At 42.4% G+C, this 15,049-nt stretch overlaps 1 protein-coding gene across 2 annotated transcripts in view; it reads right to left on the reverse strand.

The window, feature by feature from the left end:
• zfyve9a (zinc finger, FYVE domain containing 9a) overlaps positions 1-15,049 on the reverse strand; it is a 30,956-nt gene that overhangs the window by 8,944 nt on the left and 6,963 nt on the right. For both annotated transcript variants that reach the window (XR_008532298.1, XM_054623146.1), the window contains exons 2-13: positions 14,549-14,644; positions 13,484-13,591; positions 10,611-12,082; positions 8,931-9,030; positions 7,933-8,109; positions 7,594-7,757; positions 5,194-5,323; positions 4,700-4,822; positions 3,780-3,935; positions 2,520-2,744; positions 560-642; positions 243-347 (exon numbers count right to left, since the gene is read on the reverse strand). Coding sequence is in view for 1 of the 2 variants with exons in the window: in XM_054623146.1 (XP_054479121.1) it covers positions 243-347; positions 560-642; positions 2,520-2,744; positions 3,780-3,935; positions 4,700-4,822; positions 5,194-5,323; positions 7,594-7,757; positions 7,933-8,109; positions 8,931-9,030; positions 10,611-12,082; positions 13,484-13,553 (2,805 nt within the window). In the remaining variant the exon portion in view is untranslated. The remainder of the gene's footprint in view (positions 1-242; positions 348-559; positions 643-2,519; positions 2,745-3,779; positions 3,936-4,699; positions 4,823-5,193; positions 5,324-7,593; positions 7,758-7,932; positions 8,110-8,930; positions 9,031-10,610; positions 12,083-13,483; positions 13,592-14,548; positions 14,645-15,049) is intronic.

Here is a 15,049-nt window from a genome sequence, read left to right on the forward strand (position 1 = left end):
GTAGCTATCACACTGTTACAATGCTACGGTTATATTAGGACAAAAGAAGCCTTTATGTTCGTCATTACTCATAATAACAAGGTTGTGTAACTAAATACTCATTGGCTGCAGCGAGCAAAAACGGATAAAACAAGTAAATTCATATCATGAATACAATTAGTCAATTTTATGGAAAGAACAACCAGATGGGGAAGTCTGGTATGTGATGTTGTCATAGTGATGAGCAGATGCAAAACACTCACCTCATTGTAACGATTACTGGGGATCTTAATGCTCGTCTTCCTCACCTCCATGTCCACTACTAGACCTTTTACCACCGGTAGCGTGTACTGGTAGTTACGGAAGTCCTAAAACGGGAACAGAAAAAAGATTAGGACAGAAAAAAAAAAAAAACTGTATTTACTATAATATGTCTGTGAATGACACATCCCTTTTTGACTAGACTCAGAAGGCTCTACATTCTTAGAAAATGTATGTGAGGCCAATATTATGTTTCAAATGAATAAATCAGAGCTCTTCAACCTTGAAAATAAACAATGACAGAAATAAAACCACTTACTGCGAGCAGATTCATAATGGTGTGACCGGTCTCTCCAAAGAGGGGTTTTCTGAAGCGAACACTGAACAGCGGACACGGATAAACTGCAAAACAAAATGTTTAGTTGTTGATAAATCCACTATAGAACTGGATTACTACTAATATGCTGTTTTCTTTGTTTTCTAATGTCAAGGCTACTTATTTTTCATTCACACAAAGTGTCTCATTCAGTTCCTCAGCAACATGATGCCGGTTTGGAAATCATTTTAACATTTTAGGTTGAACCTCAGTTAAAAAAAGTTATAGAAATGTGGTCACATAAAAGGATGTTTTGATTTACTTTTAACTTATTAGTTAGATTTATTGATATATTTTATTAGTCTTTGTTCTGGTTATGTTTTTGGTTTTGTAGAGTTTTTTTAATGTTTTTATTAACTGCACAACTTGTGTTTCCTGTCCTCTTCCCTCAAATGCAAATTAACTAAATGAGAGACCCCCCCCACCACCACCACCACCACACACACACATACACATCAAATAGAGTGAACTGTGCCTGCAGTTAGGAGGAACACTCCTAATCCACAAGTGAAAGATAAGGCTGCTTTTTTCCCCCCCACCAACCAAAGCTCCTTAGATGACTATTTTAAGCCTCATCTCAGAAAACAGCTGGAAATAAGAACTCACCATCTCATTAGCAAAAAATAATAAAAACAATCTCAACCTCAATCTGCAGTTCAGCGGGGATCCGTACGCTGACGAGCAACCCGAACTCCAGCTGGTCACTGCTTAAGGTAAGAGGTGCCGGCGTAGAGAGCCACACTGTTTGTGTGGTGGATTAATTTACTGGTGATGGTTGCATTTTGTGTTTAAGAGCCTCAACTGTATGTGGCTTTGTTAATGTATTCTATCCGAGCTCGCTGGAAGCAGGCAAGAGGCTTAGCAGAGCCAGGCGGCGCTCCGTGCTAGCAGGTCTGGCTGTGAGAAAAGGGGATTTGGTGGAGATAAAACCCCTCACAAGACTTTCTCGTGCATGTGAAAAGCTGTGAGAAATGTATGAGAGCAGGCCGGTTTGACGTCTACAGGCCTCCTCTGACAATTGACATACTAAGCTCTCTAGATCAAGCTGGATCTTAATATTTTACCATAAGAACCCATCAAACCGTTAGAGGACACTCTCACCATTTGCTCTCTCTTTCACCAAATTTAACTTTGTGAGGTTTGGTTATCTTATATATTTTACATGTCTTACAAAGATTTGCTCTGTCTCTGATTCACTGCAGACAAAGCCCACAAGTCAAGCATGCATTTCCTGTTTTGGTCTCGAGTTGGCTCTGAAAAAACTTGCAGGAAAATAAAAACACTGATGCAAAAGTTTATTAATCTAGCGTCTTTGATCATTGTGTTAAGTGTAATATGACACAGCCAGACTACAAACTGAAAGATTGCCCTCACAGACTTTTTAAAGGTTTCGACCGTGGAGCAATACTTGATTGCATTGATTGCCCACATCAGAAATATGACATCACATCCTTTTTTGGGATACCTTGTGAGGAGATATTGTTGAGCAGGAGACTAATGTGACCATACTACTCAAAATAAAAAAGGGAATATGAATATCTACATTTCCATGACTACTGGAGATATCAATTGTCTGCTTATGAAAATCATGTGATATGATGAAAAGCTCCAGAACCCCCACCAAACGGACCTTGAGTCGAGATGTTCTTGTAATCTGCCGTTTCCAAGTTCAGGAATTCATTTTGAAACTCAGTTGTTTTGTTGTAAATTTATGGAACAATTGCGTTATTGTATTGTCTTTGTGAATATAATTTTTTGCACTTGCTACAAAATTAGGTTTCTTTATGGATAATGGAAATTAATGATAACTAAAACTGAATGTCAACACTTTGCAATGACATTAAATCATTGAATTTTACTTCACTATTGCTACACAGTGTGAATCCCAAGGATCTTAACTCACATCGGTACTCTGCGCCCAGCCGCAGCATGAGGCGGATTGGGAAGACCTTGGCCCAGGGCGTCTCCCACTTCTGTATCAGGATGCCGAAGAGGTAAGGTGGGTTTGGCAGCAGCAGGTCCTGCAGCGACTGGAAGGAGGGGCTGATGTAGAGGAAACCGCCGTGCTCCTTCCCGCCCAGGAAGCTCTGCGTGAAGAATGAGTGACTCAGGTGGCTCAGCACGTTGCCTTTAGGAGACGAGGAAGAAGGGGAGAGAGGTTAGTGTTCAAGGAGATGTGCGGAGGAGGAGGGGTTGGTGAAATAGGACAGGGGAAGGCACAGCCGGGTAGTGGGGGAGAAAAGAGGCAATGACATGAAGGAGATAGAATTAAAAGAGGAAGAAAAAGGATGAAAATGAACACAACTCAGAAGCAAATGAGAAAAAAAAAAGTCAAACCAGTGTTCTCATCCTGAAAAGCGAGGCAAAACTGAAAGGCAGCTCTTAGTGTTTACTGTGTGGATAGAGACCCTTGCTTAGTCTGTATTAAGTTCTACAACAATGAATAAAAAGGTATCTAGCCTGCTCGCCCGACAGCCTCATATTACCAGAAGGGCTTCATGTTACTAATTATCTGCAGGAGGAATCGCTCGCTGTCGATGCCACCTAACGCAATAATGGCAAGACAAAGCTCAGTGCCTGGGACTTGCTTAAGCCAGCACTTCTTTCCGAGACCTGACAGACAGCTAGTTAATCAGAAATGACGCACACAATATGGCTCCCCTCCACCAGCCTGAAACTGCCCCGGTGTGAATATATAAAAAAAAAAAAAAAAGGAAACAGCCTGAGGGTGGCGAGCCGTCAAAGTCACCCGATATTAGCCGATTTTGCTCCAGCAGCATACGGAGTTAAAAACGCATGATAAGCGTTGGTGAGGTGTCAGGCCTGGAGGGAGGCGACCTGACAGCAGGATGCTAATGTTCGCACCATTTTTCATGAAAAAGGCAGAGACTCATTTCACAGCAGTGGACATTAACCTCGTTTCCAAATAGAGGAAGACAAGATACACCGGTCGTCTCTACGGAACTGAAAAGTAGAGCATGGACATTTTCCCCTTGCATAATTCTACATTATTTTAGGGTTAGCTCTTTTTAAACTGGACAACACCTGACAGGTAGACTCACCTGTTGACAGAACTACTAATGAGCTGCAATCAGGCACCTACGGTGGAGTTGGACTAGTTTTACTGTGTGCCTCCTGGTGGAGCTGCTGGTTGTGTTCTTACCACTGAGGGCTTCCTGGTAGAGCTGCACAAAGTGGGTGAAGATGTCTTTCGGGATTGTCTTCTCATCAGGTAGACACTGGAGCAGAATGACCACCTCTGCCTGGCCGACGGCGTGCATGCCCTTAGTCGTCACGTACCAACACTTCCTGTTTACATCTGTGGGTTGAAAAAACATTTTATACGATCCACGATGTCAAATTTTACATGTTTGTCTCGTGTCTGAATAAACAGTTTCACATAAAAGTCATGACGCCAACCTATTACTTAACTATTTCAGAGCTAGCAACATTTTTCTAACGCTTCCAACACAAGTCTGATTAACATAAAGGTGACACCGGCAAGAAGATTAAATGAGCGCAGAGAGAAATTAAATGCGCGTCTGGTTCCCGCATTTTAAGGTAATTCTATGAACTTCTCAAGAATTATCATTTTTAAGAAAAGAGCATAACATGGCATCAATAAACAGTGAAAGAACCCTTTCCCTCTTGCAATGCTGAAAAAGCTTAAGTCTTACATTTTCATACATGCTAGGTGCATAAATGAATATCCAGCAAAGTACCTTACATACAGCATGAGAGCTAATAGGAATTAAGAGCGGTAACGGTAACTTAATGTTGTGATCCGAATAAATGAACAAATTACTCAGAAAACTTGTAATTGAAATCCCATATTCAATAAAAGGGTTATAAAAACAACATCCACATGCATGACATACAAAAAAAGAGAAGAAGAAATTATATTTTTACTCAGTAATTCAAAGACAAAAGCTTAATAAGGAAAAATGAAAAATGTGTACTGTAAAATAAGTATTTTTCCTTTGACCTTCATGAAATCGAAAATTTTAAAAGCATGTTGACAAAGTTGTTTTTTGCTTCATCAAAAGTGCCTTATGTTTGATCCTGCATTATTAAAATACTCACAGTTGACAAGCTTGACCATGGCTAGTAGGTTAGCGTTGAGCACGAAGACCAGGGGGTCTGGACTTCCCTCCTCCAGCTGCTGCATGAGGACGATCTCTGACGGCCTCTCCTCCACTGCATAGTCTGCAGGTGGGGTTGAGCACAAGAACGAGAGGAGGGTGGAGGGAGGAGCCGAGGTAAAGTTAGACAAACCGACAAGAAGAACCGAGGATGAGAGGGGAGCGGGGATGTAGGAGTGAGGATGATAAAGGAGTCACATGTGATGAAGAAAAGGAAATGATGATCAGACCTAGCTGACAGAGACCTCCAAATTCTTCATGACATCATCACTGCATTCCCATGAACAAATCATCCCCCCCACCCCACGTTGGCAATGAGTGGTCGAAACATGAGCCGTGATGCAGAGCACATGTACAACACACTTAACAAGCACAAACACAGCAGCTGACGGAGCAATGAGGAGGCAGCAGAATGGTGAGGATGAGGGCAAGCACCTGTGATGTGGCCTCCCGTACCTCCTTTGACTCCGGTGGAGATGAGGATGGGAGGGAGCCCGTCCTCCGGGATCAGACTGAAGGAGCTGCCCACGGGGCTGCCCACCGACCCAACAGGGGTATGGGCTGCCTGGGGGTAGAGAGGAGGGGCGGGGGTGTAGGGTGAGATGTAGGTCATAACATACAGTGAGATGCAGTATCCAAAAAGGGTTCTCATGGCTGCATACAAAAAATGATAATTAGGGCCCGAGCACTGACGTAGTCAGAGCGGAGGACCTATTGTTCTTCGAATGTATTTGGCGTCTTTCAACAGGGAAAAGAGGTGCTTGGGATAAACGAACACTCTTTAAATTTTGCAAATCAATCTGACTCGGCGAAAATAGCAAGATTTTTTGGGGGGGGGTCAGGCTGAGGTCGGCGCAATTGGCTTGCTAGCTAATTCATCAGATCCACTTCAAATTTGGTCAGTACAATCTAAAGACCTTAGTGATTAAAAGTTATCAAAAGTTTGTTGTTTCGCGGAACGCCGTTACCGTGGCGACGCATTGTTCGCCATGAAAACGAAGGTGTTTTTAAAGGTCTAAAAATGCTTGAAACACAACCACACTTGGCACACGCATTAGTTGTCCAAAATGTAGTTGCCTGATATGATTTTAATGCATCAGAGTGGAAAGTCGACTTGGTGCTGACACACCCAAATAATCTCCTCCACAACTGTTGAAAGTCAAGAAACAGAAACAAATAAAAAAGGACAGAAGCTGCCAGCGACCTTTGTTACACCATATACTATCCAATAAAGACAAAAAATGCAAAAAAGTAAACAGATGTTTCCACTGAATTGCTCATTTACATATTAATATCCCCAAAGAAAGGCTACATTTAATAATAGATCTTGGTATGTAATAGCATCATTTCCAGTTTACATGGTTAAGATAGCTTACAGTGTTGTTAAAAGACACACATCATGTAATTTCCAGGTTCAAACTTGTATTCAGGGTTTTTACTAAAACATGTTTACAAGCTTTAATGTTCCAAAAACTCGTTACTTTTCTCATACCGTCTGTCTGTCTGTATATCCTCTGTCTAAACGCTCCGTTTTAGCTCATTTCAATGTAATTGCGTGTCTAGGCAACAGCTTGGGTCCTTCTTTACTTCCAGTCAGCTGATGTCATACAGATTATCTGTTTCCCAATCCAGCAGCCTCATCCATTTAGAAATAATAGGAAAAGTAGGAAAAAAACATGATTATAAGAGAACCCAATCACTTCAGCCATAAACTGTTTGGTATCCAGCTCAGGGAGAGCTCCATGCCACAGGCCAGAAGACTATTGGACTTTTGAGCTCATCACTATTGTAGTATACATGTAAAACTTTGTTAATAAATTTACTACATTCTTGTTTACGTTCAGTTTATTAATTTGCAACATTGTCTACACAAATTTAGAATATTTTATTTATATTTAGTCGTTTCACTTTTAGCCCCATATTTTAACTTCCACTATTTTATGTCTTAGATTCAGATATTGATTTTACTTGCATGATTATCTTAGATATTTAATGAGCATCATTGGAGGGAGCCTGAGGCCTCAGATTTGCATTGCCAGCGACGGCCTCTCTGTCATCGATATGCATACAATACGAATAAAGAAATTGAAATTATCTTTGTTTAAACATAATGTTGCGGATATTTGTTTTGCTGCTCTTGTTTCAAACTGCCATGACTGACTTCCTCTGCCTTATGCCGCATTCACAACAGGTATCCAGATGCAAACTTCAAAGTGGATTTTTGACAGTGTTGGAAATTTGGAGGAAGCAATAGAGCGCTACTCCGAGAAAAAAAGTACAAGAGCCCCAATGTGTATCCATGGTTCCCCACTATGCCACTGTTATTAGAGGTCACTTTAGCGTGAGTGAAACCTTTGGCCGTAAAATCAAATCCATGCATTACTGAGTTCATGCCAGCATGACGTTCATAGTGTCATGTGAAAGTCAGATTTTATACCCGAGTTCTGTTTGCACAGCATCATCTGGCCATCATATACGAAGCCATTTAAAAGCTTCAACAACGATATTGTTCAACAGGCCATGAATCTTTCTGAGAGGTGGCATTCAAGTCCAATGAGTGTACGAGCAGCACGACCACTGAAACAACCAGATTCAACTTGCTGTTCTGTTATTTGTTGTATTTCCTTTAAGCTTTTCAGTCGACTGGGATTTCTAATTCTGATTAAGCAAACAAGGAATGTTTCCTTTAATCTCACTGCAGTCTGTGACCCAGCCAGCAAATCACCAAGAATCCCACAGAAAGAGTTCCTTGTGGCTTCAGAGTAGCTAATATAACCATAACAAGCTCACCTAATAGCATTAGCTGTGGGTGAATGTTTGTTGTGCCGTGCCTACCTCTAAGGATTCAGAAGTGGAGGATTTGTTTGAATACGTGGAGATAGCCAGTGACTGTGAGGGGGCTGAGCTGGAGGTCGGGGGTTTAGGGGACTCTGCTGTGTCTCCGTTGGGTAGCAACCCATCAGCAAACCACACCCTCCTCTGCTCCCGTGTCATGGTCCCTAAAAGGTGAGAGAACCACAGTGAAACACCTTAAGATTATGTAAAGGAAAACTGTATGCAAGCAAACCCTTATCAGAACTAGCACTTTATTTTAAGTAGTGAGGAAAGAATGACACTGTAGAAAGGTGAAAAATAAAGCGCTAAGAGCATTTTTGTTCTCTGTGAAGGTCGTACCCTCGTTGCATGCCTGTTTTAGGACTCCCACAGGCACCATGACAGTAGGAGGAGGGGAGCTGAGCACCCCAGAGGCCTGGGCCTGCTGCAGGGGGGGGATGGTGGAGCAGTACTCCGCTGGGTTGTTGGGGTTCGGACTCTGGTTGCTTCCAGTGGCCGGTGTCTCACATAATGGAGCTGACAGAGACAGAAAACACCATCAGGAAAAATGCATGCTTGTGTGTGTTTAGCCTAAAAGCTAAACAGATAGGAGAAAACAGCTCTTTAGCAATATATCTAATCCAACATATAAACAGGTGTCACATGTTTGAGATGGGTGACTGTGCTTCTTAGAAGAAGAAAAAACCCTCAAAAAAAGCCAAATCTATAAACAGAAAAATATTGGTAATAAAAACATCAATTGACTTCTACATATACACCTTTTTTCAAATATATTGCTTTAAAAGCCAATGCTGGTAAAAAAGCACTTCAGCAGTAATTTGGAGTTTTAGTGGTATGACAAGCACAGGCGTATCACATTTCATTAACGAGGGCTCTGTTCCAGTACCTGGCCCAGTAAGCCATTGAAGCTAATTAATGTTATGAATTACACCTGTGCCTTTTCTGCTATGACACAAAATGTCTGCTGTGAAAACGACTATTTACACAGTAGCTATGCCCCATTACCATAATACATACAGAGTTACACTCCACACGTGTGCTATAATCATAACACTGCTGCACTTACCTGTTGAAAAGAATACATTTCTGTCAAGAGAAGGAGTGCTGAACAAGCAGTTATGCTGTAGTTAAGCTTTACTATAGTTCAAATGAATCTCAAGATTAACCTTTTCAGTATTTTATTTTTTTTTAACTTGGGGACCAACAAAGTACCTATTTGTGGACCAATATTTAAACCCTTTTCTACTTTCTCTCCATCACAATATAAATCATGTAAAGTCTTAATTTAAACAGCAGCTTTAGTTGCATTTATATATATAAGAATAAATGATGCTCACCACTCGTCAGAGCAGAATGACAGGTGACACAGACGCGAGCCTCCTTCCTGTCCATGTACATGAGCCTGCACTTCAGGCTGCAGCACGTCGCACAGAACACCTAAAAAAAACAAAAAACACACAAGACCCAAAGAAATAGATTTGTACCACATTCCACAAAAGGATGAGCACACTGGATACAAAAATTCTACAAATGATTTTACTTAACTGGGAGAATGTATTTTCAAAAAAGGTGAAGAAATGAAAATCAGTTGCGATGTACTGTAAATGTGCTGCAAAAGTACCATTTTTATGGCTATTGATTTCCTGTAGTCTGCCAGGGCTTCAACGAGCTGCAGCTGTGCACGGGGGCACTTTTCATTTATCGCACCTCATTACACATCATTATCCGGTAACATTCAGATCCTAACTGCACCATCATAAACGGGTTTGTGAATCCACCAGTCTGGTGGTGGGTGCACTGAGGATCCCGCTGCGTCTATTGTATTGCGGCCCCAGTGGTGGTGTCAGTATTACTGCAGTGCCAGCTCCTCCCTGCTCAAGTGTCAGAGAGTGTGTTTGTTTACCACCATGGGAAATTAAGTGGCAGCCCGGAGATTTTCCAGTGCAGTGTCAGCGACCACATCTTCACTTTAAAGCACAGCCCCCCCCACCCCCCGCTGCATGTGTGGGTGGCCATAATGAGAGCTACCTGCACACCCACTGAGATTATCTGCAAGAAAAATCTATCAAAAGTACATCATTTGGTTTACATTCTTACTAAAGCTCCTTAAATAATATTCCCTGTTTGGAATATACCATGCATTTTAACTGTTTTTCTCCTTGAATGCATGATCTTTGTCTTTTGTTAAGCACTTACTTATTGTGTTTTGTTTGCAGTTGTGCTGTATTATTTATGTACAGTTTATTTTAAGATTTACTGCAAAATGATGACTGCTTGACCATCAAACATTGTTTGATGATTCCAGGTAAGTGTGTATAATAGATTAAACAATTAATTGACCATCATCATCATCATGTTTTTGACAAAGATCATAGAAGGCTACTCGCTTGTCATAAGAAACCCAGGATGAAGGCATCAGCTCAAACCCTATAATATAAATGTAATGGATAAATGTAAAAGAAAGAAAAAAACTCCATTCTCTAATATACACCTAATACGTTGATACAATGTTATCTGTCCCCTAACCTACCTTGAAAGGCCAACATCATATGGTAATTCCCAGAATGCCCTTTGACAAAATTCCCAGGAGAGATGTGAACATGTTGGAGCAGGTGGAGAAAGCAATAATGATAACAGCATAGTAACAGCAAGCAATCTTTTTGGCAAGAGTTTCAATGTCATGGACTTTACTCTTAATACAATAATTATCTCATGGTTGCATTGCATTCTGGTCGATTAACCTGTAAAGACTGATGTAAGGTTAGGAAATGTATACATAACTTTATAGATGTGCAAAATGGAATCTCTTTTATTCTGAGGGACCCTTTAACCCTTTCTGTTAATGCTTTAGATATTAGATCATTTTTGTAAGTGTGTGTACTCTTCAGTGACGGCACATTGTGTTGGGGAAGATGAATTACCAGAATTGGCCTAGAAATGGCAGGTTGCTATAATTGTTGTTGTAAGTGTGACACAGGGTTTTATTCTAGATGTTCAAATAAAAGCACTCCACTGACCTTCCCGCAGGCCCTGCAGTGGTGCCTCCTCTTGGTGAAGGTGAACTTGACATCACATTTCATACAGACGGGAGCCTGGGAGTCAGGAACCCACACAGGGGCGACCTCCCCCAAGGAGCTGACAGGTTTCCTGCCCAGAGCGCCCTGTTGGCCTGCCTGAAGGTCGTTGTCTGGGCTCTCCGAGGGCATCGGGGGAGGAGAGTGGACAACACCGTCCCCGTTCACCCCGACTGCACTCTGATCAGTCCCATTGGGCGTAGTATCAGAGGGCGTGCTCCTCCGACACTGGTTCTCCTGGTTTTTGTTCCTGCTGGTGGCGGACGGGCCAAGCTGATTTTGGACCTGGCCCGACAGCGGCTGTGGGATTTGGAGCTTGAGGCTGACCGGCTGCTTCGGTCGTGCTCCTCCGAAGGGAACGCTGACCGGCTGCAGCCGATTGTTCTGGAGTTTTGGCTGGATGCTACCGGACCCCACCGCTCCTCCATCACTGCTCTCTTGCTTGCTTTCCTCCATTTCTTTCTCCTCAGTGACGGAGTCCTCTTTCGAGGGGACGGGAGAGGGAGAAAAACCCTCCTCCTCCTCCTCCTCTTCTCCTGTCTCCCTAAGTTTGGAATGGTTACTGCTCTCCTGCTCAAAACCATTGGGAAGGCTTGAAATCTTGAGGAGTTGGTCTATCTGTCCCTCTGGACCAAATCTCCTCTCCATCTCCTCCACTCCAACCCTGTCAAGAGGAGATAAACCATTCTCCTCCACCTCACAACCAACCTGAACATCGCTCCCCCTATTCAAGACGATTTCTACCTGCTCCTCTTTTAATTTTGCAGTTTGTTTTTCTCTACAATTGTCCTGTAAAACAGCAGCGCTGGCCTCCTCTTTGACATCTTCCCCATTTTGTGTTGTGGGCTGCACATTTGGATGAATCTTCATAGACAGAGTTTCATCTTTGGGTCCCAATGCAACCTCAAAGGTAAAGTGAGTGTGACTGACAGTGGAGCCTCCTCCTCCTCCTGCTGAGGCAGCTCTCTCCTCCTGATGACCATTAGCCTCCTGGTCAGAAGCACAAGGCTGGTTGTCTGGAGGAGAATTTGTGTCTTTGCTGAGCCCATCCAGTTGTGGGCTTGCTGGGCTGGCAGGGCAGCCATTCTCCACAGCGTTACGGGCCGTCACAGGGGGCGGCGAGTGGTCGTCTGTGCCCACCAGTTTGCCGATGTTGGGTTGGGGCAGGGGTGGGCTGTGGACGTCTGCCGGCCTCTCCTCCACCCAGGATGGAGGTTCGGGACCGGGATGTCTTTTAGAGTCGCCCCCTGGGGAGGCGCTCGACAAGGAGTCGGGGAGAGTTTTGAAGGGCAGCGGACTCTCCTGTGGGCTGAGGTCTGCGTGGGCCAGGGCGGGGTTCAGAGAGAGCAGGTGGGCGGGCGGGGCCAGGATCTGGGTCCACTTTGCATCCGAGAGAATGGGATTGTCTGTCTCATCTGGCAGATAAAGAAGAGAGGAAAACAGACCATTATATCCATCTCATGTTGCCTTATTTGACATCACCTTAGTCTTTATGTGAAGAGTTGAAGTGGGGGCTGTTGTTGTTAGTGGCTTTGCTGCACTTTGCATATAATTTGATCTATGTCTTGCATAAGTCACCTTTCACCCTCCTTTTTGAATAGCGTGACAGTTTGTCACATGAAAGACCTGAAACAGAGAGCTCAAATGAACTAATACAAAGCTACATGCTCCCAGGTGATCGAAAGAGTTAAAAATGGAAGGAAGAAACTAGGGAACAAATTAAGAAATGAGGTTGGTATGGAATCAAAAATGAGTGTGTGGATGGACTGGGTAATTCTGAGAAAGTGGGTCAAACGGCTTGGTCACCCCTGGGAGCCATCAGTCAAGCTGACACATGAATACTGTGTAATACAAGCGGAAATTCTTATAATATTTATACAAAGGACTTTCTCACACAGTAATGCTAGCTACTGTACAGTGCTCTATCCCCTCCACTGGAATTCATGCTAAGCTGTTTCAGTATGTGCTGAACCAGGTTCCATCACACACACACACACACACACACACACACACACACACACACACACACACACACACACACACACACACACACACACACACACACACACACACACACACACACACACACACACACACACACACACACACACACACACACACACACACACACACACACACACACACACACACACACACACACTCACGCAGAGTTAATCTGCCAAGCTGGATCTCTGGCATAGGACACAGATAATCACTCAAAGCCAAAATACACACTGAGCTCATAGCACCATCAAAATATGCTGTTTGTGGAGGACTGGTATTTTTCTGGGGTCATAATCAGCCATAAATCCAGAAAAAAAGCAGTCTTTCCTCTATAATAAGCAGACTGTTTGTACTGGAGAGCTGAGAGTCTGCAGATACACAGCTCAGTAATGTGTGTTTACTTTACGAGAACCATAAATGGTTGATTTTGGTTGAATGGCTGTGAAAGCACTTTTTCAAAACGGCCCTAACACAATTTCTTTTATCATTGTGAGCAGTAAAAAGACTATTGTCTTGCACCAATTACACAGTTTCACACAAACCCGAGGGAAATTGATAATCCAATTAGTCCTATTCCCTCTCTGCACACCCTCATTCACCAACTGGAAATGTTACTCAAAGTCATTGGGTGGTGGCTGATTGTCAGAAACCTTGATGACTGACTCATGGGTTACATAACCTGACCACAACTTCTATGTAAATTCAATCCCACAGATACACCTCGTCCCATTTTGCATTTCTCAAGCAAAATTACTCATTGTTTGTTTTTTTTGCCTTCTCGTCTCAGCTTCAGTTAAAACAAATTGGCTCACCTTCGTTCTGCTCAAACTCGTCCAGCACCTTATCCAGGTTAAAGGCCTCGGCCTGGAAGTAATTCTCCATGTGTCAGGAAGCTCCACCCTGCCGACGGCCGTGTGAACCTAGACACACAAAGATCGTGTCCTTAATACCTCGTCCGTTCACATTTCCATAATGTATGCAAAAGCCTAGGGCCTGAATCATATCTCCTTTTGCATATCTCACTTTAATGTGATTTAAATGGAAACACCCCATCTAACTCCTGTTCGTTCTTACTTCATATTTCCCTCCCATGCCAGTACTCTCTTTTTGGATAACCCCGGGACACAGAGGTTTGGCTCAGGGAAGAATATGGAGTAAATTATATGAACTGGAATATAGTGACAAAGTGACATCCAGGATACAAATTCTCACAATACTGAGGAAAGGGGTTCTTAGGCCTTCTAACTATGCACTATGCTTTATGAAAAGCAGAATACTCAATAAATTAATCCACAGATCATGTTTGTCAATTAATCAATTGATCACCTGGTCTATTAAATGTTAGACATTAGTGAAAAAAAAGGTGATATCTTAGCATCTTGGTGACAGTGCAAACCCCCCCAGATAATTCATTTATAATGTTTTAAAACAGAGAAACCAGCAAATCTTCACCAGAACCAGAAGATTTATAATCAGCTTTGCTCAAAAAATGATTAAAACAATGAATCAAATCAAAATAGTTGCCGTTAAACTTTCTGTCAATCGATTGATCGCTTCGAATCTATGCGACACACCTAACCAAATGATGGTGCAAGATTAAAGAGACAAAGTTTATCCACCTTTTCATAGTACTATGGATAGTACCCAATGGTGTGTTTTATTTAATGTGGATCAAGGGAATGATTAGGAAAGGAAAAAGGATATAATTTTTAAGACATTAAGATTGAGCCTAAATAGTATCTTAGTTTGAATTATAAAATTCTGCTAAAACATAAATGGTAGGAAACGGTCTATATTTTTATCCTTTACATTTCTGACCCCGGGGGAAAGTTCCTGTATAAACATGAAATAATGCTCCTGTCTCCGTCAGTCCTCACCTGCACAGAGGTCCTCCCCAGCAGTCCAGGTGTTGTTTTTTCTCAGCAGGTTTCCTTCTCAGTTCTCACTTCACCCAGTCTGGCAAACGCCAACACCTTAGACATGAAGGGAAACACCGATCAGCAAAAGAGCTGCTTCACAACCTGTGTGGCAAAGCAATGCCCCTAGTTACACTAAAGGTTGACACCATGAGCGAGTATTGTAACAGCAGTACATGCCTACAGTTTATGAACTTTAAATCATAGAAAAGTAAAGCCTGCTAAATGCTTGCTCTGAGCTGCTTATTTCCCTTCTTGTGATTGAAAAGTGTTCATATTAAAACATCAGAATTGGATTGGGTAAAACCTGAAGTCACACTTTTAACCCAGTTTAGGTTAGGGCTGGCAGTTATGGGAAATAAAAATACTGCCTTCAAAACACCTAACAAGGCCAAACCTCACAATTCATTTATAAATGAAACAAATATTTGTTATTTTCAAGTTAAGATGAAATGATTTGTC

Source organism: Anoplopoma fimbria, chromosome 3 (assembly GCF_027596085.1).
Source record: "Anoplopoma fimbria isolate UVic2021 breed Golden Eagle Sablefish chromosome 3, Afim_UVic_2022, whole genome shotgun sequence".
Classification (NCBI taxonomy): domain Eukaryota; kingdom Metazoa; phylum Chordata; class Actinopteri; order Perciformes; family Anoplopomatidae; genus Anoplopoma; species Anoplopoma fimbria.